Below are 27,488 nucleotides of genomic sequence, written 5' to 3' on the forward strand. Positions count from 1 at the left end.
AAGTTTGTTTAATGCAAGAACAAACGCAGGGATGAGGGCCCGCTCCCGGGTTTCGGGACGATTTTCCTTTGTTAGGACCGCACACCCGAGCCCTGCCCGGCAGCCCCGCAGTGATCTCGGCTCCCCGGGGGAAGGGAAGCGGGTCCTGCCCAGGCCCCGGGACCCGGGCTCCGGGGAGGCACGGCAGCCCGGCTCCGCGACCCCAACCTGCACCGGCGAGCGCGCCCAGCCCAGGCCGCTCCCGGCTCGGGCCTTGGTCTCTGGGTGCCCGTGGGGTGGCCTGGGTTCGGGAGCCCAGCGGGACACGGGCCTCCCTCCAGGGGCGGCCGCCTGGCCCCTGCTCGCGCGCTCGGGCTCGGGCGGCTGGAGCCCAACGCAGCCCCTAGCAGCCCCTGCCCGAACGAATACTCGGATCCGGGCCCTGGGCGACGTGGCGGGGTCGCCGGCCGCCCCCGGCCAGGTCTGAGCGCGGGAAAGCGGGGCGCGGGGCCGGGGCCAGGCCCAGCCCCTGGCGCGCTGGCCTGCTCGGCAGGAAAAAGTTGTCGAGGGGGAGGGCCGTCAAAGTTTCGGGAACTTTTCCACTTGAGATTCCACAACCCTGCAGTGCCCCCTACAGAAAGCGGCCGCCGGGGAGGGCGGGCGCCCCTGCGACCCCGACTGCCGGCGGCGGCGCGGCCCAGCAGGCCTGGAGCGCCTGCTTTTGCTTTTTTTTTTTTTCCCCCTGGTTGTTTTTCGGATACATCTTTTTTTCAGAATTGAAAAAAAGCGAGCGAGAGCTGCCGCCTGCAGTGGAGCGTGCTCGGCCTCCAGAGGCAGTCGTCTCCAACTTTTGCTCTCCTGCCCCAACTCCGCGCGCGCCTCAAACTTCGGCTCTGCTGGAGCCCAAACTTGCCTGCCGCGCAACTCCACTCTAATGTGCGCGCCAAGGCTTCTGGCCGCGGTGGGCAGCCTGGGGGCCACCCTGCCGAGGCCCAGGCCTGCCCGCTCGCCCGCTCGCCGCGCCTGGGCCCAGCTGGGGAAGGGGAACCCGAGCACCCGGGAGAGGGCGGAGCGCTCCCGCGCCCCGGGGCACGGGGGTAGGGAGCTCCCGCGCCCGGAACGTTGCAAGCAAGGCTTGCTAACGTCGCAGGGGGGCACTCGCGAGAGACGGACAGGAAGAGGGCCAGGGGGGACGCCAGAACCCGGGACCACAGCACGGAAACGGCCCGGGGCTGAGCTGCAGTCAGATCCGGGGATGGAGGGAGCCGGAGAAGAGGAGTGAGGAGGCCGGGGAGGCAGGCCCTGCTGCCCTCCTGGAGGCTGACAGCCTGCTGTGGCAGTGGAGGCGCAGGCCTCCCAGCAAGGGAAGGGATCAGGAGGTCGGGCCCGGCCTTAGTAGGCTCAGACAAGGCCCAAGAAGGGAGCACCAGGCCCTCTGGAGTTCAGGGCCCAGGCCTGGTTCGCTTGTCCAGAGGGGACCTAGGCCAGGCCTCTAGTGGAGTCACAGTCAGAGCCAGAGCAAGGCCTCAGGGCGCGGCCTAGCCGCCTGTGAGCCAAGTTAGGGGTAGGGAGCAAGAACCCTTAGGGGTCTCAGAGACTAAGGCGGGTAGGGGGCTTCAGGGCCTCCCAGTCCACAGCCGGATTGGCGAGTTAGACGCTTGTAGATCCAAGGTTGGATTGGGGTGGGGTCTCTGGGACGTTGGCTAACTGTGCAAGGATTGGGGGGATTTAAGTGCTTAGAGATCGAAGGCAGGCCTTGGGTAGGGGGAGTCAGACAATTGGAAAGCCTAGGTGGTTATTTGGGGAGGGGTCTTTGCGCCTTGGCGAAGCGCAAAGCTGCAACTGCTTGGCTTGAGGCCTGAGGCCTTGTCAAGAGAGGCTTGTGTGCAGGGTGGGCCGACTAGGCCAGGCTAAGGGAAAGAAAGTGAATCAATCTGGAATATAAGTGGGCGGGGGGCCCCTGAGAGGGGGGTCACAAGAGGTGAGACATGGCCACCAGGCGTTTAACCGACGCTTTCTTGTTGTTGCGGAATAATTCCATCCAAAACCGGCAGCTGTTAGCCGAGCAAGTGAGTAGTCACACCACCTCCAGCCCTCTGCATTCACGTAGCATTGCTGCGGTGAGTCTCCCGGCGGCCTCTCCGACACACGCACCGTGTGCACTGCGGCTCTGCCTGTCTGTCTGTCTCTGTCTGTCTCTCTGTTTGAAAAAAGGAGATAAGAATAATAAGACTAAGAGTAATACGGAAATGCAAGGTCCGGGGCATCTATGACCCTGGATGGGGAAAAAAACCAGTTTTAGGCCCCTGCTCCACCTCTGCCTGTGCTCTCTCTCTCTCTTCACTTCCGCAACCCTCCCCATTCCTCCCCCCCCCCGCCCCCCTCCCCGTCGTCACGGCACGACCGGCCGCCTTCAATTTACATATGTTTTAACGCTAAGATTTGGAAGCGCTGAGCCTTGCCGAAGCCTTTTTGTCTCTTTTTGTTCTAAACCTCCCTCCCTTCCCCCCGCCCCCCCACCTCTTACCGGCCTCACTTTGGTCCCGATGGCCGAGTTGCTGGATCGAAGACCCAAATCCTTGCAAATGAAAGACTCCCCCAAATGAGGAAGGAGTTGTTGTTGTTTTTCCGCCCGTTTTCTTTTAATGGCCTCGCAGCCCTCTGTGTGGCCGTGTTGTCTCTGAATAATTGCTTCCCTGTTTTTCCTGGGGGCTCTGTTTGTGAGACTGTAAGGTGCTAGGTTCTTCGTTTTCCATATCTCAGACAGGAAATTAAGCTTTTCCCTCCATTCGAACTTTAAAAAGAAAACCTGTGTGTGTATGTGAAAAATAACCCCCTAAATAGCCTAGGTTTTTTGATTTAATTAACCTGGACCTTTCTTTAGCCCAGCAGTACAATCTTTTATAGGGAAAGCCTGGAGAGATTACTGATGTTTTGTTGTTTTTATGAGGGCTGCCTTCCCTTTCTGAACCTCAGTTTCTTGCTCTGTTAGATAAGGGAGTGGGTCTGGATTATCCATACAAGACAATGATGATTAGCTCCGTAATATCTTAAATTGAAAATTGAAGTTATGAAACTAGTTTGTGGTCTGGGGCTGTAGACAGGCTGGGTTTGAAGAGAAGCAGCGTTAGAGGATGAGGGAATCAAGTCACCCCAAGACCACATTCTTAGGGATTGTACTTGAAATATACAGCTTTGGGAATCTCACACTTATTTCGCCTCTTAAGGGCTGTATTGCCTTTTACTTTTTGTCTTATGACCTTATGTAAATGCCTCAGAAAAATTATGCCATGTGTGTTAATTATTGACAGGGCATCTGCAAAGACAGTTTTTCCTTTTTGTAAATCACAAGTGGAAAATGTCTTTGGCCGTATTGCTCCTATAGAAAACCTATTTTAATCCGTGTGAGCAGTTTTAGGGAAAAAATCACGTAAACTCAGTCAAAAAGCATAGAAAACAAAACAGGAACGGAGTATGTTTAGTTTTTTGTTTACTTAAGAACTTGAAGGTCTTTTGCATTTGTAAACTGAAAAAGATGGTATTATATTGAAATGAGTGTAAAATGGAAACGGGCTAATTCCCGTTTAAACAGTACTAATTTTGAAAAGAATATTCTGAAATAAACCAAGAATTAGAGAATAGAAATTGAATAAATAAAATTCCTCAGTGGAACTTTAGTTTTGTTAAATAAGATGTAAAAATTGCATGTTCCTTAATGGCTTGATTTTATGCTACCTCGAGGGGGAAAAAAAACAGAACTAAAATTCCCGTTAATGTTTCTGAGGTATCATTTTTAGTTGATTGGAAAACGTACTGTTTGCTTTTAAATTTTTAATCGTATAAGGTTCAGAACACCCTGAACTGTTGGGTAACATGAGATTTTTTTTATTATTATTGTTAATAATTAAGTCAGGCAGTTTAAAAACCTGGTGTCTGAGACAGGCAGCTTTTTAACAGTGCATCTCTAAGTCAAACCGATTTTTAAAATAGTTTTCTAAGTTAGGCAATTAAAAAAATATATAAGCTAAGTCAAATAATTAAAAATGAGTAGCTAGAGTGTACAGTTTGGAAAAATAGATATGTCAGAAAATGTACAGGTATATTTAGGTAAGCCAGACAATTTCTTGAAAACAGATTTCTAAATCAAACTAAAAATACATGTCTAAGTCAGAACATTAAAACATATTTTCTGTATGTCACACCATTTAAAATGTTGCAACTTACATTAGTCTATTTAAAATCTTTTTTAGATCATTATAAGCAATCAGATCATCTAAAATATCCTTGCAATCAATTCAGACCGTCTAAAAAATAGATTTTGCAATTAAACAAAAATAGTTTACCTAAGTCAGAATTTAAAAAAGAAAACACACATTCATATATTTTAATTGTGTGCATTAAAAAACACATGGCATATCAAATTTCTGAAGTGTTTAGGGGTGAAGTATTTTATCTTCAATTTGCTTACAATTGCTTCTACAGAAACTATTTCCACACACACACACACACACTCAAATATTGGAAGATGTAAACATGACTAAGTAAATGATACAATTTTTTCAGCTTTTCTGAAAGTAAGAAAAGTGTTACAAACATTTTGGGGAAAAACCCATGTCTAACACGATTTTTAAAAACTTCATTGAATAACTCATACAATGTTTTTCACTGCATATCTAGCTCTAGAAATTTTAAAACCTTATTTCTAACTTGTAAATTTCAAACCCGTGTAGCAAATCAAACACAACTGTAGCTGTCAATATGGACTGGGTTTTAGGTGATATTAACAAGTTATTACTTAATTAAACTAATTATAATTAATTAAATTTGTTAATAATTAGAAAGGGTTACTGAAACATTTAGTAATGTCAAAATATCACTTATTTCATATACTTAACGCCCCCAAAAGGAAACAAAATAAGGCAAAGTGTTACTAATTGTTAAATGTCCTGATGAATATGTGGGGGGATGTTTAACATTTTACATACTTTTTGGTATGTTTGAAAAATTATAAATAAAAACTTAAAAGATATATACCTGTCATGTTCAAAACATGAGTAAAACAATTAAAAGGAGACAATTTGTAAATATTTATCTAAAAGTCAGGTAATTAAAAAGGAAGTAAATTAAAGTTTACCTTAACTTAAAAAATCATAACCTGAATTTCTAGGTCCTGGTTAGAAGAAAAAGCTGTAGAAGTTGATTTTGGTGTGTGTATTTGTTATCTCACACACAACAAAAAATAAATCACATCTAAAGTAATAGATTTTATCTTTTTTTTTTAGGTTAAACCAGAATTTTCATGTCCTTGTTTAAGGAAAAAGCTGTGGAATTTGACTGTAAAGTGGTGTGTGTGTGTGTATGTATCTCACACACCTCAAAACAAAGCATACCTAAAGCCAAATCATTCAAAAAATTTAAACCTGCATTTTTTGCATCCTAAGTTTGAGGAAGAAACTAGAAGTTGAGTGATGGTGATAGGTTATTGTATGTACCTATACATTCCTGCTAAAACAGGTTTGTGCAGCATTCAGGCAAATATGTCACAGCGAAGCAGGAATTTAAGGAGGACGTGCCATGACAAAACAAACAAAAAGTCCCAAGGGCCAGAGGGGACCTAAAGGTCACTTGGCCCAACATCCTCATCTGTGATAACCCCTATGCCTGCCTTCCTTGACCATGGTTTGCGATGGCGATAGGAAATTCCAGCAGCCTGTCATTCCACCTCTCATACGACCAAAAAAGTCTTTGCCTGTATTAACCCTAACTATGTCTGTATCTTGCGTCCTGTGACCCTACCTCTGGTTCTGGCCCTCAGGGTCTCTGACACAGGAAGCTCCTTCTTGCTTCTGCATGGTAACCCGGCAGCCGCCTTCTTCCCGGCGCTTTCTGTAGCTCAGCAGTCCAGCTCAGACAGCGTGGTTAAATTTCTTGCCTATGAACGAAGTCAGGTTTTTCTGTATTCTTTTTAAAGTTCAGCACCCAGAACTGAACAAAATTCTACTTGTGTTTTTGGTTATGTGGATATGAGTGAAACTAATTGTCAAGAACAGACTGGAGTTTGATTTTTAGACTGTCATCAAGATGCAGTTATTGGCATTATTCATTCTGTTTTGACCTCAGTTTTTGATGCCCCATCGCAGTTATGCCGTAGGGCAGTGTGAAATAAAGGAAAGAGCATTGGACCCTAAGTCTGGAAATTTAGGGCTAAGTCTCACTATGTGGCTGACTCAGAATGTGTCTTTAGGCAAGCTTTTAATCTCTTCCAACACCTTTTGCCTCATCTGTAAATTGAGGGGTTTGAGCTAGGTGATTTCTAGTGGCCCTGTGGATTCAAAAGTGCTTTCTCAAGTTCTGATTTAATACATTGTTTCTTCTGACCAAGGCACACAGCCTTAGCTTTAATTTGAAAAGGAGAAACAGATAGTTAACAACATTGCTGTGCCTGTTAGCCCACTGTTCTGGGCAAAAATCCTTAGAAATAGCCCCAATATGCAAAAGTAACTTTGACGTTACATCAGCCAAGTACAGGTTTTAAGGCAGCACTCATTCAAACAGTTACAGGCAGCTTGACATTAAGAAGCTGAAATGAATTTACAAAGCTAAAGCATTCTTAAAAAATGTGTCTCTTAAATGAATGAAAGTAGATGTTGAGTTGCTGTTCTCATCTGATGAGGTGCTGTATGACTTGTGTGATTACCTTTGGTCTCAGGGAATGGATCTAATAAAGGGTGGGAGCCACTTCGTTAGTGTTTACTGCCTAATCTAGTCTCTGCTTTAAAACAACACAATTTAAAAATGAAAGCTAGAGTTAATTGGTCTTAGATTAGTTTGAAACTAGCACAGTATTTTTAATAAACTATGTTGTGCTTTAGGAAAAGAAAACTAAGGTTTAGCTGGGATTATAAGAAGGCTGGGGTGCTTCTTGAGTCTTGACTATAACATCAGCTAAGATTTATTGAGAGCTTCCTCTGTGCCTGGCACTGCTCTAAGCCCATTCCATATGCCACCTTATTTCATCCTCACAGAGCTCTATCAACTAGGTGCTGTTCTTTTCATGATACAGATAGAGAAACTAAGGTTTAGAGGAGTTAAGAAACTTGCCCAGTGTCGCCCACCTCGTGAGCCAGGGAGTTGGATGGGAACTCAGGCAAACCTGGCTCCAGAGCCCTGTGCTAAGCTACTGGGCCACATGAGTGCTGGCTGCTTTTCCAGGACTTGTGCTGCAGGTCCTGGAAAATGGAAAGACCCATTGTTTAAAAAATTTTTTTCGTGCACTAGGATAGCATCTTTCTTTATCTCACTTTACAACTATACGCAGTCAATTTTAACTTGCCTATTGAAAGTTTTAAGTTTTAGTCCAGGCTGAGTCTGTTGGAAAATTAGTTCTCTGTCTTTAGAATCCAAGTATGAAATCATTGTATATTTCTCTTTAGATCTATTTGCTTTTCTATTTCTAAAGATTCCATTGGAGCAGTGAGGCTTACTCGAGAATAAGGGTACTTTGTTGGATAAAGGTGAAGCAAACTTTTATTTTGGCAGTAACGGAAATAAAGTAAATATCACTATAGCATAGACCTGTATTTCCAACTCATTTTGCTCAACTTTTCCAGACTTCCTGAGTAAACACAGATGGGTTTCCACTTATTTTTCAGTTTTATGTAGAAAGTTCTTTAGACTATAAATTCCACATGCTACTTGGAGTTTTCACTATTTGCTTGATTGTGTGCCATTGGGGCAGGTCAGAAACCTCGATTTAGACATTATGAAGATTTAGAAGGTGGTGATGTGTAGTAACATGTTTTCATTTGGCTATGTTTTGGTTTTTCCTGATGGTAATTCTAAATGTTTTGATTCACATCTTGACAAAATTTTCTGGTAATTTGGTGGCAGGGGGAGTTTTGAAAACATGTTTTTAAGTAGCAAAGTGGAAGGGGGCGCTCTTCGAAAAGATGAACTTGTGAATTTAATTCCTGATGTGGTGTGGTGGTGGCTGTGTATCACTAGCAATTCCCCAAGTTGTTAATAAAATTAGAGAAGCTGGAACGGAGGCTGGAAGGAGGCCTGAACACCTGGGTCTGTCTCCATCCCAGCCATTAACAAGTTCTGTGACTTTGGGGAAGTGGATCCATACATTCTGAAGCTTGGTGTTCTTATCTGTTAAAAAAAAAAAAAAAAGTGACATCTAACCCATGATTCTGATTTCGCCTCTTAACAACTAATAATTGTAGAAACCAAAACATCGGGATGTGTGCTTGGTTAATAATCCAGGAGGACAGGCTCACGTGTAGCAGAGAGCTTCACCCTGGTGTGCAGTAATACTTTGTTCAAAGATTAGATGCCAAGGAGCCGCTGTAGAACCGGCTGACGTGCAGATTCAGATGCTGAAGTTAGGGGGTTGCCTTGTGTCTTGTTTTAATAATAAAAACACTCTGGTGCTTTCTTGCTGAAAATGTTAAACTTTTAAAAAATAGAAATGTTTTTCTTTTTTAAAGTAAAAGGTAATTAAATCAGATTTCCATTTGACACTATCTTCTCTATATCTTCTTATACTACTATAGCAGGGTGTATGTATATAAATATAGTTCTCTTTTGCTCTCATTGTAAACTGTAGAAGGAATGAAGAGGATTCAGTTTTCTGTAATGTCTCCGTGGAGGAATGTTATTTAATTACATTTTTATTGCTGTCATTGTTTAATAATATTTTGGCCCTGATAGACTAGTTTCATTTGCACTATTAATTTTTAAATAAGGAAGTTATGTTTTTTATTTTCTAAATTTACTGCTGAGCATAAAAAATCAACACTGTCGATTATTGAAATTCACCACTAATTATTTCAGTGATCAATACTGTAAAAAAAAGACCTAGTTGTTTAGATTACCTATCATTAGTAAATGTCTGTCCGGAAGCTAGAGTTCCACATCGATCTAAAAAAGACCCTTCAGTTTTAAATGGAAACTTAATCCTTAGGGCTGCAGGTGCTTCCTCCTTCCTACTCCCCCTTTAAAACTCTCTCCTTACCTTTTGTTTTGTTTTGTTTATTTGCTTTTATAATCGCTTCATAAATAACTGTGTGCTTTCTAGACTAGTAATAATATATGCCAAGCAAATGGGAAGCGTTTTTTTTCCCTTTAACACCTGTGTCTCTCTCCGGGGAAGAGGGGTTTCTCGGCTTGCTTGTTAGCACGGATGGAGCCAGGTCTGCGGGATTGAATTTGTGCAGACCTTACATATGTGGTCACTCACGTGCTGTCTGAACACAGCCATAGACAGTTTTTGTGGACTGTTCACTTTCTAATTCTGCTGCATTTGCAGGGCTGATTTACATGTTAAAATTTTACATTTATTCGACATGGTAAAATTACATTTTAGCTTTGGCTCTCTTATTTAATCTTTCTAAGGGAAATTTAGAATATTGTGTGTGATATTTGATATTTATGAAACAGGTAGCATTATATTTTCGTGAAACTAATCAAGTGTGTTTTATTTGTTTCTATTGTATTTTAATTTTTGCAACTATTTGTTTCCTATCTCTTTTACCAAAGCAACAATCACAGTAAATAAAAATTTAAAAAAATGTATTGATGTAGCTTTTTTTAAAAAAAAGGTAGAATCAGAAGGGGGAGATTTTTTAAATGCCTTGTTTAGTGGATCTTTATTTTTAGTTAACTTTAGAGTTGCTTAAAATTTCAGTGTTTTCTCGACTGACCGTACTTTGTCTGTCTGTCTGTCCCCATCCTTCTTTCTTTTTGCTATCCCTAACTGGATGGGACTGATGGGAACAACATATCTCTTCAGGAGCTGGATGAGGTATTGTGTTTTGAATATTTTTGTATGTTCGTTTATAGAATTATCCCTGTTTTTCTGAAGTCAATGGTCGTATATAAAATGCCAACAGAGTTTACACATGTTGTAGCATTTGTTTTGATTACTTGTAATTATCGTGCTTAACAATTTAGTATTTAGGATTTATTTAATATATTGTCATACCAGGTGAATTGATGATTTAAAGGAGGGTTTAGGAACATTATTTACTATTCTTGGGAGAGTGTCTCAACTTTGGAAGCAGTAAAGGTTGAACATTTTCTTGAACTTAAAATAAGCCAGATTGTTTTTAGGATTATGTGTGTAACTCTCTTGATTTCTGAGAAGTGTGTGGTGAGGTTGCTCAGGTGGAATGTAGAAGGACGTGATGTCTGGTGACAGCCCTAAGGAAGTATGACTTCGAGCCACTGGACCTGTTGAGGGGTCTTCACAGTCCCTATGTTTGGAATGAAGTGAGTGACCCTCATTTGTGCTGACCAAGCTACTCATCACATGGTCCCTTTCTGCCTCCTTCCCAGCAGCACACCCTTAGCCTTTTCATTACTTGGTAGCAATTTGCCCAGAAGATGGAGAGAGTACATATTCATAGCACTGTTTCTAGTAGTGCTAATAAAGGGGTTGAGGAAAAAGGAGAGTGAACTGTGATTGTTAATTTTGTGTGTTTCTATTGTCTGTTTCAGTGATGAAGGGGTAAAAATATTTTTCCTGAGGGTAGACCTTTTAAAAAGAATAAGTGGGGGAGTTTTTTTTGTTTCTGTTTGTTTTAATTATGAGTATGAACAGTGAGATGGGATTAGGGTCACTATCTTCAAAATTCAGGGGGTTCCTAACTAGTAGATTGAGATCTCCCTGTAAGTTCTTGAAACCTTAACCAGTTAATAATAACCAGATGGGGAACAACCTAAACATCCTTCACTGAGAATTGGCTAAATCAGTTATAGAGCATCTTTGATTCTCTGTAGCTGTTAAAAAGTGCAGTTCCTCTATGAAGGCTGCGATACGATGAGCTCCCGGACAGATCGCTCAGTGAAGGAGCCTGATGCAAAACAATGTGGACAGTGTGATTCCCGTGCCTTTTTTTTTTTTTTTTTTAAAGAAAACTAACATTAATGCTTATATACTTAAAAAAATTTCTAAAAAGAGGCACAAGGAACTGTTAACAGTGGATACCTTCCAGGAAAAGTCTGGGATGGAAGACAAACTTCCTTTTTATTGCAAACCCTTTTCTTAGGTTGGATATATATTTTTAAACCAGGTGCATGTATTACTTTTGTCATTAAAAAACAATTAGTATTTAAAAACAAACCCTTAGCTGGTAGCTCATTGAGTCAGGTGCCATGGCCAGGTCTGACTCAGGAACCTCCTTGCCAGCACCCGGCCTGGGCACTGGGCCCTGGAGAGATGAGAAGTCACTTCAGTTCCCACACAACGAAGTTAAGGATCTCTGAGGCACAGCAGACGTGAGGTTTGCTGAGCAGATTCTAAAAGTGATAAGGCGTGGGGGCTTAGAGAGTAGGCCTTTTAGAATAGATGTTACCCCTTACTGAACAGTTTGGAACTTGTGGCCTCAAAAAGGAAGTGTATGGTGAGGGAAAAATAACAAACAATAGAACAACGTAGATTGAAGAAGCATTTGAATAGTTTTCACACAGGGAGCACGTCAGCAGTCACGTTTACTTAGGGGTCTGCCATCTGAACTGATTTCTGGTCTCTCCGACTTCCTCTTCTGGCAGCAAGTTCCAGAAACTGGCTACTCAGTGTGGGAACTGGCAGGCCCTTTTGCTTTTCTTATTCTTAGCTTCTGGATGTTTAAAGAGGGTCTCCACTTTCTGTTACCAGAGCTCCTGAGTGGAGAGCCACTGTCTTCACCACACACACCTCATATGCTGTTTGAATGCCCTGAGCTCAAAGTCCCAGTCTTTCCTTTCTGGCTTCGCACAGCCGCTTCATCCCCCCGACCAGTTCACTTGCTCCTTCTTGTCCTTTGTCCAGAACCGTTATATCTTTTATGAAGTGTAGCTTCCAGAATTGTACATGACATGTGTTTTATTTACTTCATTCATTCATTCCGTCCATTTGCTGTTGACTCATTCAGCTAATTACAGTTGTACATTTATTACTCCTGCGTGCCAAGGGCTGAGCTGGGAGCTGGGGATGTATGGGGAATGGTATTCAGAACCTTGCTTTGCCAAGGTTGCACTTCGCCTTCAAATCTATGTCTTCTGGGAATAGTACAAGTGACCCCTAGCTCCTGGCCTGGGTTAGTTGGAAGCCCACCCCTTTGTAGGTGAGGCCTGAGCAAAGTCCTGACTGCATCACTTGGGCCTCCCAGAGTATAGCCATCTCGTGGCTTCCTGTGGTCTGTCCACATCAGTCTGTCATTCTCCTACTCAAACCAACTCTAAAATCTGCACCCTGAGGCTACCATTCTTCATTCTTCTCCAGAAACACTAAGGTGTCCCTGAGGAGGAAGCCCACCCACCATTCCTTCTCTATGCAGAGAAGTGTCTGCCGCTTTCCTTTGTTCCCTGTGCTAGTCTACTTCCCTCCTATGACAGAGTCATCTCCTAAGTTGTTGGGTTTTTAAAATTCATAATAGGAAGTATTAAAAAATTACAAAATGTAAATGTCAAGCTCCCAAACCTTATAGCCTGGGGAGGGCAGGGTGATAGAGTGGGACATGGAGGGCCACAGGCTAAGGGCGGCTTTGAGAAAGTCTCTGAACTCAGCTGGGCCTTAGTGTCCATATTTGTGACGCAGGGAGCAATCCCCTCTGAAGGTTTGTTGTTGGGTCTAAAAAGATCAAACCAGTGGGAGTACAGCCCTGGCAGAATGCAGGTCATTATTGCCCCCTACTTGTTTATTATATATCAGTTGAGAAAAAAGGAAAATCAGTGAAACTAGCAACATTCATCTGGGTGGTGTGACTCTCAGATTTTTTTATTTCTGTATTTTTTGCACACTTGGAAAAATGTCTATTTTGAACATTTATTATTTCATCAGAAAAAGTAAACACTATTTTAAAACTATCACAGATTTTAAAAAACTGCAGTGCTGACATCCCCTGATTCTCTTTTATCTACATGCTTATTCACTCCTTCAGAGAACTCTGAGATTTCTTAAGCTGCTTGTCTGTTAGCAAAGCCATCGAGCCTTCTGAGCCCGGTGAGTTATGCTTGTGGTCGACTTCATCATACCTGCTTCTAGATTGTGTCACATGGAAGCGAGAGATGCCAGGCTATAATTTTGAATGGCCCTTCTAGATGTTTTAAATGTTCATTGCCTCAGACAGTGCAGAGTTGTCAGTATTGTTTCTTATTACCAATGGATTATGGCTGAACTTAGTTTATTTTTTTTTAGATGGGGGGAACATGTGTCTGACTTTTCTAATCTCTACAGAGGCTTTGCCATTTCCTTAATCTTACAGTGCTCTAAATCAGCCTTCTCGTAAAGGCAAGGTTTTATCTGAGTAGGAAGGCTGTATATTTGGAACAGCAAGATTTATAAGAGTTTGTGTGTGTGTGTGTGTGTGTGTGTGTGTGTGTGTGTTCCTTCCATAGATCAAGAACTTGTCCATACTGTCTGGTACTCTTGAAAAGGACAAATGTCAACGTCTAAAGTGAATCAAGGACAAAAGATAACTTTAGTGAGACTAGCAAGAAGCCATTTGAGTGTGCTGTTTTGAGCATCCATTGGAATTTTCCTGCATTGATGACATAGAATTAGGTGGCCCTCGGTTAGGTTAGTGCACCTCCATAGTTCTTGGAGGACAGAGCTACAAATCAGAGAGATGAGAGTTCTTAAATTCTTAATTCTCATAAGTACAATTTTTATAAAATTTTTTTTATTTAAAAAAACATGAAAAGATTTTTCTACTTCAGAAGCACAAGTTTATAAACGAAAAGCTTTAATGACCAAAATCATATATGCAGATAGGGGACTAAGTTGAAATTCAGCCAGGATAAGTAAAGAGAATTAAATATCTGGCAGTTTGTTAAGGTCTGTATTGACTGAGATGACAACTTGAAAACTGATATATCCTGGATCTTAAAAAAAGAATAAAACGTTTTCAGAGAGGAAATGAGGTTTCTGAAGGTGATTGTTTTGCACTTAAAATGCATTTTTTCTGTTCATATTTATTCCCATTTCAAATAATTGACATTTATCTTCAGTTATGTTTTCTCTTCCCAAAACAGAGCCTTTTAAAAAAATAGTGCATATTGTGATACATATTACAAATCCATAGAAAATAAATGGCACGTTTCTTCTGAGTAGGGCTGCATTTCTTTACTGTGATGAGCTATTCCTATAGACTATATCATAAAGGGGACAAATTATTCCCTATTTAAAGTTTGCAGTCCCAAGAATCTCTTACTGACAAAATCCTGATACAGGGTGTGGGAAGGCTGGGGTAGCTAGATGGGCTGGCATCTGTCTCCTTCATGTGGGGATCTCCTAATGAGCAAGCTTCCTTAGATACTTAAAGAGAATGTTTTTGCCCCAGTTTTGATTTACTTGCATTTTGCGGGCAAGACGTCTGTTGTGTGAAATCAAGTACTGGTTAAAAGAATTGAACCCACTTCAACTGACTTTCATATGTGATTTATAATTTCTTATTTGTTTCAGATAATTTAATACTAATTACTGTGCAGATAAATTTAGATAAATACCACTCTCTCCATCTTTTTTAGTTTAATGTATATTTGTAAGAAGTAGAAACAGTGCAAAAATAAGATCATGAGTTTAAAACTATAAATAAAACAAATTATTATTATTACTCTATTGAAATATGATATAATAAGAAAATATAGTGCATTAGATAATAAGCTGGCATAGTGGAAATTCTGTGACTCATGAAGAGGTACCTTAGCAATTTTGGGTTTTGTTTTGTATAAATAGCTGGAGGCTTAAGTTCAAATTCTGCTCCAGTCTGGCAGCTCTCCTCAGCACCTGCTGTATAGCTGGCCGACGCTGGGAGCTCGCTGTGTGGTTTGTCCCTTCTGCCTTGGTCAGTGTACCCTCCACAAAGTTTCATGCTCCTTGGTGACTGAGGAGCGGGAGTTCTGAGGAATAAACCGCTCTGCCCCTCATTGTGTGTGCCTGCTCTCTCTAGGATGAGGTCTGCAGCTCCCCACAGATGGGCCCCGAGAGAGGCTGCTTTTTGTTTATGCTTATATGCTCGCTCGGAGCCCGTCCTGTAGTCCCTAGTGCCTTTGGTAGGGAATGGATGGGAGGCCTGTGTTTTGTGGTGGTGTTTTGATCGGAGGGCTTGTTTTCTTAGCAAATGGCAGTTATATTTCATGGGCCTGCCAAAGTGATTGGCAGCTTGTGGAGTAGATGGGGCTTCTGGAGTCAGCCGACCCGGGTTTTAATCTGTCACATAATAGCTTTGTGACCTTGGGCAAGCTACTTAACTTTTCTGACTTTCAATTTCCTTATTTATAGATTGAAATAATAGTTCCTAGCTCACCTAGTTTTTGTGAGGATTCAAATAAGAAGAATGTAAAATTCCTGTTAGTGAACTCTTAAAAACAAACAACGTGGCGATGGTTGAGAATCACCACTTCACAGACTCAGAGCCCCAGATAGTGCAGGTTGGATGACACACCGTTTGCTTAAGACCTGAAATGACACTGTGGCCCTGCAGGGTCCGCTCGGCGGCTGACGCCTCTAGACTTAACCACGACGCACAGGCGCTGGGGAGCAGTTACGGGGATTCCGGTCCCTTCAGCGTGGCCATTGCGCAAGCGGTGCCCCCTGAATACGCGGTGTGCCTTAAGCAGATGGGGGTAGGACCACTGGGGGGTCGGGGGTGGGGGCAGATGCAAGACACCGACTTGCTTTTAGGAGTTTTGCTATAAATTCTCTGTTCAGGATTTAGGGCTTGTTACTTAAAGAATTCTTTTATTCTAGGTTTTTCCTTATGTGATATTTCTTTTCTCCTTTGTCTGTGGACTTTTAAATTTTGTCTTGTTCCTTTATTGTTAGAAAAGCAAAAAATATTTGCTGAATGAAAAGATACATTTAGGTAAATGCACGGGGGGAAGAAAAGCAATATAAATTCTTCACCCCATTCTAATGTAAGACTTAGAAAACTTACAAGGTATTACTTATAAAAGAGTTTTATATGCTGTTTTCCATTGCTTTTTGATCATCATTTGGATCTTTTGAAACTAGCATTTATGATTTCTGAGCTCGGAGGGCACCTCAAGATCCTTTCCACCCATTCACTGCCTCCAGGCAAGAGAACAGCTTAACCAAGCCAAACCCATGATTTCCCTCCCATTCTTAAAAGCTTTCTAAGGCAGTGTATTATATAGGTAAAATAAACAAGAACTATTGATATCATTTCAAAATAAGTGAAAATGTTGCCTGTGGACATTTGACTGAAGAAAGGAAACGACAGTGTAAAATTGCTTTGAGATTTTAAGGATTGCTTTTGCCAAATGGTGGATGATTTGTTAACCGTTTTAGGCAGTGCTTTTACACATTTTAACACATGGTTAGTTATCTTCTGACTCAGGCAACTGGATCAGCCCTATTTCCAAAATAAGCTAAATGTGTGTAAGTAAACTTTGCTGCAACTGAAATTTTGTGTTAGTTCCATTTACAGGCTAGTATTTTTTTTTAATTTGTATCTGCTCACATTAATTGCTGAGGTTTATGCCATTCTATCGTAGTACTAATACTAAGAAATCTTTCTTTTAAGGATTCCCTGTTGACTTTTTCATTACATTTCTATAGCCAAATCAAGTCAAATTCATGTTCACAAGTATGTCCAAGGAAATTAAGAACTGGTGCATGAAAAGATAGGAGAACAGTTCCAAATCCTAGCAGTATCAAAGCAAGTTTACAACACAGGCAAATGCATTCACTCCTACATTTCTATCTCTTCCTAGGGAGCGACATTTAAAAGGGAGAGCAAGAGTATGCTTTTCTAAATTGCATTTGAATAATTTTTTAAATGTCCCTTTATTTCCCTTTAGCTTGCTGATGACCGTATGGCTCTGGTATCAGGCATTAGCTTAGATCCAGAAGCAGCAATTGGCGTGACAAAACGATCACCTCCTAAGTGGGTGGATGGAGTGGATGAAGTAAGTTGAATGTTAGTTTCACACTATCTTATTTCTTTAATTATGACATTAAAATATTTTAAGATCTCTGTCATTAAATCTGATTTGGCTACAGGTAAATGCTTGTGCCTGGAAATACTTTAGGTTTCTGCAGTTTACATACCACAAGAAAGGGTCTGTGTGTGTGTGTGTGTGTGTGTGTGTGTGTGTTAATGATTTGGGCTTTAGTAATAACTTCCTGAATTATAGAAGTGGAAGAACTGTATATAAGAAGGAGGAATGGTGTTTGAATTTCTGGTAATTTGAATTAGAAGTTGCTCCTGCGTCAGTGAGCCTACAAGTTGTCTGAAGACTGAGCTCTGTATTCTGAGTGCAGCTTATTGTCTCAGAGGCAGACAGGTGGCTGGCAGGCGTCAGTGGAGTATTGGTGATTTCATTTGTTTAGATACAGTACGATGTTGGCCGAATTAAGCAGAAGATGAAGGAATTAGCTAGCCTTCATGACCAACATTTGAACAGACCCACCCTGGACGACAGCAGTGAGCAGGAGCACGCCATTGAAATAACCACCCAAGAGATCACTCAGGTGAGGATGGAAGTGGATCCCCAGGTGGGAACGGGCATTTCCCAGCCTTCTCACGACTCTCTCAGAAGCTGGAACATGGTACAACTCCAAATCAGACTACAAGTCAGTTTCCTAGAGTTCCGCTTCCCAACCCAAAGTTCACAAAGGGGCTTCAGGAGGCCCTGAGCTTCTCCACTTCTCAGCGTGTGTACACAATGTCCTGGAGGAGTGGAGCTATTTTTCAGTTGTTGATAGACTCTACTGTGGATTGATTTACAAATTAAATTTCAGAGCATTACTGAGTTCAACCATTCAATTTTAAAATGTGTAACTTCTATTGTGTACTAGTGCTTAAAATGTTTTCATGTTAAAAATGGTGCCCCTAATTGAAAAGACTGAGCGCTATTGCCCTGGACTGAGTATATTAGTTTCCTAGAGAAACTTAGTATCCTAGAAAAATTTCTTGTAAAGTGTTGAATTTGAGTAATTTTTAGATAATACGGTGTTTAAACTTTCATGATTACATTTTTTTATTTGTTTAAATCTCCTGGGTGCTAATGATCCAAGGAGGAGTGTGGTGCTGTGGGAAAAGCACTGGGGTGTTGGAATCTTTGAATCCTGGCTCTTAGCAGTGTAACAGCGGCATGATTCTCATTTAATCCTTCTGACTCCAGTGTTCTTGTGTATAAAATGGGAATAATCCTAATAGTAACACCTGGCTCATCGAGTGGTTGTAGGGATTAAATGAGAAGAATGCAGTAATAGAGTGATGCGTGGTAACACAGCCTAAGGACATGTGTGTAGTGCCTAGCACATAGCACGCACGTAGACAACGTTTGTTCACATTACGTTCAGTCTTTCTACATGTGTAAATTAAGCCTCAGGTTACTTTTATCTGTTCACATCTCTCCATGCTGGCCTGTATGAGCAGAGCGTGTTATTTATGTCTCCCTCAGACTTGAGTGTAGAGGCCTTAGCGCTTCAGGGCTCTCTCCCGGCTTGCTGTGAGCCGTGGGCTTGTTCCCCCAGCTCTTCCACAGATGCCAGCGTGCGGTGCAGGCTCTGCCAAGCCGGGCCCGCAGGGTCTGCTCGGAGCAGGAGGAGCGGCTCCTTCGCAACGTGGTGGCCTCCCTGGCGCAGGCTCTGCAGGAGCTGTCCACCAGTTTCCGGCGCGCACAGTCAGGCTACCTCAAACGTGAGTGTTGCCCGGGCGACAGAAGGGATTGTGAGGGATAAGAGTTCCAGTGCCAGAACCACAGAACTACTCTTTGTTTTCCTCTTTCTTTTTTGCTACTAGTTCTCCTTTTTGTTCTCTACCTTTCTTTGTTAGCTTTTGAGTCCATTCATACCTTCTACAACAAAAGGAAGCCCCCTCCTGCGAAACTGTGCCTGGACTGAGGCTGAGGACCAGGTGTCAAAATAGTCCACATCTAAGAACATAAAACTTACCCTGCGCCAAGCTTGAAGAGGTTGAAAATCAATCTAGCACATTTGAGAACTTGCAGATTTCTAGATGTTGAGGTGTGGGGAGCTGCTAATAAATAGGTAAAAAACAGCCATAATCACAAAGCTCCGGATTTGGTGTTTGCGTAACAACTGAAGTATTTGAGGGTGCCTGAGAACCTGTCCTTGGAACAGTTTAACACTTTCCCTGCTGGCACAGTGATTTCCTCAGCCTACCCTTTCTTCCTAAATAGTGCCAATCGGGTTCCAGCTACATCCTCATTCTAATTATCCTGTAGACTGGTTTTTTCTTTATTGCCAGTATAATCAATAATATCCCCTCATACTCCGAAAAAAACTACTACTCCCTTCCTCTGACAACTAGCATATTTGTATTTTAATTTTATTACTTCTAAAATTTGATTAGGGCCATTTGGAATTCTTACTGGAGATGCTTCTAGAGAGAAATATTGATTTTTTTTTTTAACGTTTTGTAACAGCAGTTAGATTAAATATTTCTGCTTCACTTAGAGATTCTCAGATGGTTGTAAGTGTCATTTTATCATTCACTTGGCATCAAGTGAATTGTATACATTTACAGTGTGCTGTTTGTCTTGAATAACTCCAAATGCTTGCATATTGTGTGTTTATAATCCTTTACTCTCCCCCCACGTCTCTTGGAGATAGGCTTCCTTTAAAGCTGCTAAGAATATCTCCATTTTGATTGTTGAGTTTTGCTCTAGATTTCCCCTTTTTAATGGTGGAACAGTAACCAGGATGGTTTACATATTCGAGTAAAGTGAATTCCTATCTATGATAGGCGTGAAGAATCGAGAGGAAAGATCCCAGCATTTTTTTGATACATCAGTACCACTAATGGATGATGGAGACGATAATACTCTTTATGATCGGGTACGTGAAGGGGCTGACAGTTGACTGGTGTACCTTTGCCCTCCTCTGTTTCCTTCTCTTCATAGACCTCTAGCTTCCATGCAGTCCAGGTGGATCCGTGCTGGTTGACTTGTACATCATCAAGTAGTTTTTGCAACATGTGGAAGAACAGTCATGGGGCCATACTTTCTTCCTTTCCAAAGGCTACCGGGAGACCCTGTGATTTGCCTTCCAGAACCTTAAGGGAGGCAATCTGCACACCCCATTCTTGGGAGGAACCCAGAGAAGCACAGGGTTGTTCCCCCTGGTTTTGCTAATCAGTCTTCCGTGGCTGCAGACGTGGGGTGCTCTCTGTGCCCCCTGCTTTGGCCAAGAGGGCTCCAAATTTGGGAATTTGGATCTTTCCTGCTAGGGAAAAATAAGTGCTTATATGTTGTTTAGAGGCTTTACAGAAATATTTTCAGAATTCATTTTCTTTAAATTTTATCTAAAATGGCACACCATAGCTTTCTTGAGGGGGGAAAAACCTAACATTCAAATTCTGTATTTTTTTGTTTTGCTAGGGTTTTACAGATGACCAGTTAGTGCTGGTGGAGCAGAATACACTGATGGTGGAAGAGAGGGAGCGGGAGATTCGCCAGATCGTACAGTCTATTTCTGACCTCAATGAAATTTTCAGAGACTTAGGAGCAATGATTGTAGAACAGGTGCGTGAGTTTGCCCTCCTCAGTGATGTTCCTGCCGAGACGTCGAGCCCTTCCCCAGACTTCTTTGACTCTGCACTCCTGTCAGGAAAACATGTGAACCTACTCCCCCCGTGTATGTGTGTGTGTGCTTGTATGCACACACGTAGATAGATAGATGTGTATGTGTGTACGTACAAATGATAGCCATCTACCGCAGTCGGTCCCTGTAAAGCTACTAATAAATGTTTTGTTTCAGATAAAAAATAAATGTCACTAGAGGTTCTCATATTCTTTGCCCGTAGTCCAGGGGTACTCACGAGAGCTCCCTGCTCTGGAGGTCTGGTTGGTTCTGCCTGTGCTTAGTGATTCTGGCAATAGATAAGGTTCCCCGTCGAATTGGGGCAGGTTATTGTGTAATGACGACTGGAACCGCTAGCTTTCAAGCAGAATTCAATTGTTTGTTCACTGTTACAATCTGATTAGGGTATTTTATTATCTTGCCAGCAGGGGTTTGGGTCCTGATCCCCCTGGAACCAGCTGCAGGATGGAGTGTTGAGGCTGTGGAAGACCAGTTACGTTAATTACTCCCACGGTTCCTGAGGAACTGCTCTTGCTATCTCTTCTAACACAGTGTGTTTCCGTTAAGAGCCCTGTTCTTCCACATAGCCCAGTGTTCCCTTCTTTCTGTTTGAAACAAGAGATTAAACAATTAAAAACAAAATTCTCCTCGAGGCACATGTGTAGTTTTACAGGGTGGATCGCAACTTACCGTCATCGCTCTCACCCAGGGAGACCTGTGTTGACGTTTATAGATAGGATAGTCAATTTCCAGGACTAACCGTAACCAGGTCTAGTTTAACTGGCGTTCTCGGCTTACTTGTATCCCAGTATTTAAGCAGCAAGTGGGCACAGAAGCTACCCCTTCACCACTCAGAGCCTGTTTTCACTGAACTGTATTTTTTTTAAAGCCCCAGTAAGGCTGAATATGGCATATCCTATAGTGTCTAAATCCAAAGAGGAAATCTCAGTTTGTCAGTATTTCTTTCTCATGAGCTAGACTTTATTGCAACTAACACAGCACTCTGCCATTGAGTGCCTGATGCTGCTTGATGATGGATTCCAGAGCTTTCAGTGTGTACCTTTACAACACAGTTAAGTGAAACAGATAATCCTGTGGATAATGGTGCCTGCAATTTGCATATCTCATTTTTGAAGTTCAGTTTTCCCAGTTGTGGTTGTTGATCATCTCTGTCATTTCTTGCTCAGGGTACAGTCCTTGATAGAATTGACTATAATGTTGAACAGTCCTGTATCAAAACTGAAGATGGCTTGAAACAGCTTCACAAGGTAATATCATATCTTTCAGTAGTTGAGAATTTGAGGAACTGTTATCAAATATCAAGAATTCATAAGAGGATTCTCTTCCATCATAACTGTCTTCAGCACTCTTGTCTATCTTGACTCTCAATATAGTAGTGTAAAAATGCACAATATCGTTTTATTCAAAACTGACCACATGGCTTGTTGCCATTTTAGGCACCTCACACTTAGATTTGAAATTGCTGAGAACTCCTTCTGTGATGGTAAATTCTAAATGAATAGGGGTTTTCTTACTTTTAGAAAATATTTCATCTTTTGAGTCTTCTTGTTTTAGGAAATCAATTGAATGGGCATTTGCTAAAATATGTGTTGAACATTCTCTCTGTTGCTCCTGACTCAGGCCTCTCTTGTTGTGGCACATTTCTGATGAGTTGCTGGTAGAGAATTTTCTGGAGAAGATAAAAATCTAATTTTCCCTTTTAATTACCACTTGTCTGTGTATCTGTGTACTAGCTTGAGAAAAGACTGGTTATTGAAGTGAGAATATTAGCTCTCTTATTCTTTGCTAATAAGGTTGCTGTTTCAGGAATATTTTTCATATTTGTTAAAAATAAATGGAAAGCATCTTAGAAATCTTGTAATCAGTCATGAGAAACATATACGTTATGCTGCTGAAAGGCTCTTGTATATAATTGGGTGCATATTTTCTTTAAAGGGAATATAATACTTCACAAATAAAATAAATTCCATCCATTTCCTGTATCTTTGAGACCCAATGGTATTTCTAGCCATATAATGAGCATTTTCCTGACTCACTAATGTACTACTCTCTCATTTTTCTGAAACTAGTCACTTCCTTTAGCAGAGATGGCCCCATCTAATAGTAGTCTCAGGTTTACAGAAGTGAGAACTTGCACAGGTCTGACGAGAAACCCTTCACTTTCTCTTACATGTGCTTGTTGCAACGTGCGGGGTCAGAATGAGACTCTAGCATATGAGAAAGAAAAGGTTTGCCTTGTGCATGCAGAGGGCTGTGTAAGCACTAAGATTCATTTGGTTGCCAAGCCTTGTATATTAAAAAGAGTGAAAACTAACTTTAGTTTCTCACTCTGTAATACCCAGGTTTTGATATGCTGTTGAATTATGCATTGGTTTTGAAGTTTCTTAAATAAAAACTAGTAAAACATGTTTTGTAATATAACACAGATAAAGGGAAAAGCTTTTTCCATGGGAGTGTACAAATCTAGTGGGAACTAAAAATTTTGTTTTAGGTTCTACTTTATAAATCATTTTGAGAGGTTTTAAAGTGTATCATTTAGTATTGGCTTCCCTGGTGTCTGAATTACTTATTAGGAAAGTAAGCATGCTCCGTCTCATCTCCCAAGTCCTGCTGCTGTCGGCAGCACGGCTGGCTGTTTCCTTGGCAGGCAGCTCATCTGAGGATGTCTGAGCCTTGGGAGTTGCTTCACACAGGCCGGACTCTCCAGATGGGTTAACCAGTCTGTCCTGATGTTTCCTTTCGGTTGATGAGTGGCTCCTGGTGGGTGGGTAGTTTCACTTAGGAAACAAAACTACCAGTCAGAAGGTTGGTGGTGAACGTGGAAGTAGAACAAAAGAGATTGGCTGTCCTTAGCAGGTATATCCATTAAGCTGTCTCCCGTCCTTCACCGTGAAATCGCACCCCAGAAAAGGGCAGGCTGTGCCTCCTTTGATGTGGCTAGAGCCACCGCACAACTCCCTTCCCACTCTCCTTTCTCTGGCCGTGTTTCTGCATGACAGGCATGGTATAACTCAGGATGCTGCTCCTGGGCTGCCAGGCTGATGTTGACCCGTGAAGCTGGGGAAGCTGTCAAGCTTTTGGAAGCTCCTCCCTGTTGTGTCATCAGAAGCACAGGGAGAGCTTACCTCAGGTGGATTCTTTCTGCACTTGACACCCATGGGGTGCACTTTCCCATTTTTATTTCAGAGGATGAATTTTGTGTTGTTTCCAAATTCAGGGGAGGCAGAAAACAAGCTTATTTGGGGCCATCAGTTCCATACATACTGACTGTAGTAACCTTAGCCAGTTGTTTGATTTCATAGTGAAGGAGGTGTGTGTTCACCCAAGGAACTATGTCCAGAAATGGGAGGCTTTCCTTGAAGGAGGGGGTCATTACGGTCAGTGGAAGTAGAAGTAAGGAGAAGCAGATCCATCTGGACCTGAAAGCAGCATCTTTGACTTCTCCCTCCAGCCTTCATCTTATGGTAGACCCCAAACACGTGCCTGAGCGAAGACGGGATAAATAGGCAGTTCCAGGATCATGGAATGCTTCCCCTCATGTTGATTGAATTCACCTGAATTGATGGAAGGGATTACAGTGTAGCCTGTAGCAGAGATGTGAGTTATGCAGATGGAGCTGGAAGCCTAGAACTAGAAACGAGTGAGACTTGATTTTGGACTTTTGGGAAATTGACTGCTTTTTTTTCCCTCCTCTTTCTGTAGGCAGAGCAGTATCAAAAGAAGAATCGGAAGATGCTTGTGATTTTAATATTATTTGTCATCATCATTGTCCTCATTGTTGTCCTTGTCAGCGTGAAGTCTCACTAAGCAGCGTTGGGTCTGTGTGTGCGGCACGTGTGGATTCCCAGGTGTGAGGGGCTTGGCCGCGCTCCGCGGGCTGCCTGCAGAGGTGCAGCCCCACGGATCTGCGTCAGGGCGGCGAGCGTTTCCATGGACTCCTCGTCAAACAGTCATGCTCGAGCAAGGGCAGTGGGCTTCTGTTTTTCTTTCATTGTCAAGAATTTAAGAACCTTTGGTACTGCTGCAGAATAGAGATTGAGTTCTGTCATCAGTTATATATTTTTTTAGAAAGAGAAAATGAGTTGAACGTTTACAGGCACTCCGCAAGCTGTTCAATATTATGTGTGTATATGCTATTTTTTTAGCAGTCATGTCTGAGCAGCATGTTAAAATAATTTTTGGAAAAAATTTTTTTAAAACCATCTGGTTTTTAAGAAATTTGGTACCAAAAATTTATGAGTAGAGGCAAAAATGCCTCTTCATCTTTCTCTATATATTTTCCAGTTGAAAACAAACTGAGAAGTCCTTTAAGAATTTATAATCCATTCCCCATTAACTTAATTTAGCTTTTCCATCACTGTTAATGATCAGAGTAACAAAGTGTGAAAAATAAGAAACCATCATTGATGTTAATTAACACATTTAGATGGGCCAGTTAAAACAGCTTCATAAGTTTAAATTAATGGTAAATGGAGTATTCCTCATCTAAAGTGTGTGCACTCCATTTTCTACTGTCAACCAAAAGGGTTACAGAGCAAAGCCACCTAAATTTAAAAGTTGGTGATTTGAACTAACCTCACATTAAAGGGAAACTTAGCAGCGTCATGAGAGTCACCAGAATCAGCCGGTGTGTCCCTGTGCTCGTCCCCAGCCATCCTTGCTCAATCCATTCCTTATATACTAACTACATAATGACCTGTTCAAACCAGACACCATTTAATGAACTGTGAATTTACACAGAGGCCATTCTAAATGGGTCACCCCATTTAGAACTAGTGGCTCTCAAATTATTAACCAAACATCACTCTATTTCAAGGTAAAATATTCCACCAGTGGTTTGATTTATTGGCTCTTACATTGCCACTTAACATGCCCAGAAAGTAGGCATATTCCTGCGGATTGTGAAAATCTTGACTAGGAAATCCCTCACTTGTGTGAGCGTGAATCAGATTGCCAAAGTAGGACTTTGTCGTTTACTTACCTGGTATCAATATGGTGCTCGAATATATTCCTGAAACTAGAATAATGTGGAAAGTGATGATAACTTTGAAAAACTGGAGTTGTTCATGTTTTAGTTGGTCTTGGGACACCAGTATAGTTTTAATGATCTTTGTATAATTTTAGGTGGCTTTTCCATTGTTTTTACCTCTCTTAAAAAGTTTAAGAAGAGCATGACCTCATTAAATGTGCTACATTTTATTTGGACCAGTCACATAAAATGTCTCTCTAGAATTGACTTTGAAGTTGTTTCCAGAAATTTAAACTCAAGTCCAGAGATTCATGTCGTCCAAATAGAGCATGGGCTTAATACCCAAACCCCTGCCCCACCCTTCCCTTCCCAGGTTGTTTACAACACCAGGCAGCCACTGGTTTTCTTATTACTGATGTGGCTATTGAATGATCTCAAGGTGTCCCTGGCATTTGAGGAAATAGCCTGGTGTTCCCTGACAAACAATTATTTATTAGGAAAGAAGGTCAGGGAGTAAGAATCCAGCACCTCTTTGATCGCCCCTGAAATGTGGGGCTTTTACAGATCTTGAGAGTAGCTGTAGGTGTCCGTTAGTCCCAGCAGATTTTAACTCAATGGTGAAGTTGAGATGTCCTGTTAGACCAGCTCCTCCTAAGAGCGGGGCTGTTCACATCCCGGGGCTTCCCTCCCAGGTGGTCTACGATGGTGATGCTGGAGTATTGTTAAAGCTTTTAAATGCTGAGTCTTAGCAACCCTTGAAGGAAAGTGACCCTTTAAGAAGGATCACCATTTATTTATATTTATTTTCAGTGAATAGGGTGATTTAGGGTTGGTTTTTATCCCCCCAACCCATTTGGGTAAGATAATGGATCTGATTAGAAATGGTTTTAAGGATCTCATGTGGAGATGGGGCAACAGTCCCATTCTGACTGAAACCAGCGCAGTGCCAGCTAAAGCCCCAGCTGTCCACTGTCATAACCGTGTCCCAAGGCAGGAAGTGGCCCCAGAGCCTGTGTGCTAACTTGCTGGGCTCCTCAAAACACTGTCTTTTTCTGTTGAGCCTTTATGTGGGGAAAGATCAGCAGCATTGGGAGAAGTAAGAAAAAGTTAGTAATCGTGTCCTTGCACCCTGGGGTAGTTTCTTCCCTCTGAAGGAGACAGGCTTGTTTTCCTGCCCACAGCCGTTGTCTGCGGGAAGGCTGTGCCAGCCCCTCCATCTCTGTTGGGCTCTGGTGGTGAAGATCACCCAGTCCAGTCTCTCTGCTTGCCTGGGATGTGCCCTGAGGAGAGGACGAGCAGGCACGGCTCCTTCTGGGCACCTGCCCCCTTGAATGCATCCTGGGATGGGTGACTCCGTTGAGCAGGGCCAGAGAGGAGAAGTGCAAATGTTTACTGTCAGGTCTCCAAGGCTCCTGGTCTTTCCCGAGATTGTAGCTGAAATCTACTGTCTCTTGTTTTATTAATTTGGGGGTGTGGGGGTTCAGGCTTCGCCATGGGCGTGAAGCAGTGTATGTCTCTAATTTAACGGATTTATGGCTTTCTCTGCTAATTGAGAGAGCATTATTTATTTGTTTTGACACAAGTGCTTTCAGTGTTTTATCCTAGCTAATGGCTTCGTAAAGGTAATAAAACCCTTCCAACCTAATTGGTCAGATAAGATTTTTTTCTTGTGTGCTTAAATAAAGCAATTAGTGAAGCGCTTCTATCCAAAATGACTTTTTTTGTCCTTTTTTAAAACTAATTTACTGTTACTGGAAACTTTTTATACAATAAAGCAATCGTGCAGATTAAAGAACAACCTGCAATCCTAGTATTAATTTGAACGATGGGGTTCATGTTTTCTTCAAATGCATCTGTGTTAGGGGAGGGCCCATCTGTGATGAGTCTGGCCAATGGCTGTTTGTTTTGTGCCTGAGGCCTTTGCTTCAGTGTCTGTAAGTCCATCTGTCTATCTAATGG

At 42.1% G+C, this 27,488-nt stretch overlaps 1 protein-coding gene and 1 long non-coding RNA gene across 9 annotated transcripts; one reads left to right on the forward strand and one right to left on the reverse strand.

The window, feature by feature from the left end:
• Positions 1-27,327, forward strand: STX16 (syntaxin 16). 8 transcript variants are annotated; one of them, XM_014831764.3, is made up of 9 exons: positions 1-2,099; positions 9,776-9,787; positions 16,789-16,896; positions 17,321-17,461; positions 18,470-18,635; positions 19,704-19,795; positions 20,338-20,481; positions 21,727-21,807; positions 24,263-27,327. In XM_014831764.3, exons 1-9 carry the CDS (start codon positions 1,968-1,970, stop codon positions 24,365-24,367), a joined length of 981 nt encoding a protein of 326 aa, XP_014687250.1. In that variant the 5' UTR covers positions 1-1,967; the 3' UTR covers positions 24,368-27,327. The 8 variants fall into 8 exon arrangements, with proteins under 8 accessions (XP_014687250.1, XP_014687283.1, XP_044603902.1 ...); XM_014831797.3 differs by having other exon boundaries at positions 1-2,048; XM_044747967.2 differs by lacking the exon at positions 21,727-21,807.
• On the reverse strand, positions 1,983-9,769 carry LOC123277125 (uncharacterized). Its single transcript, XR_006513815.2, has 2 exons — positions 2,507-9,769; positions 1,983-2,179 (listed from the first exon to the last, which is right to left on the reverse strand). It is a non-coding gene; the product is annotated as an uncharacterized lncRNA (long non-coding RNA).
• Positions 27,328-27,488: the final 161 nt, after the last annotated feature.

The sequence above is a fragment of the Equus asinus genome, chromosome 15 (assembly GCF_041296235.1).
Source record: "Equus asinus isolate D_3611 breed Donkey chromosome 15, EquAss-T2T_v2, whole genome shotgun sequence".
NCBI classification, from domain to species: domain Eukaryota; kingdom Metazoa; phylum Chordata; class Mammalia; order Perissodactyla; family Equidae; genus Equus; species Equus asinus.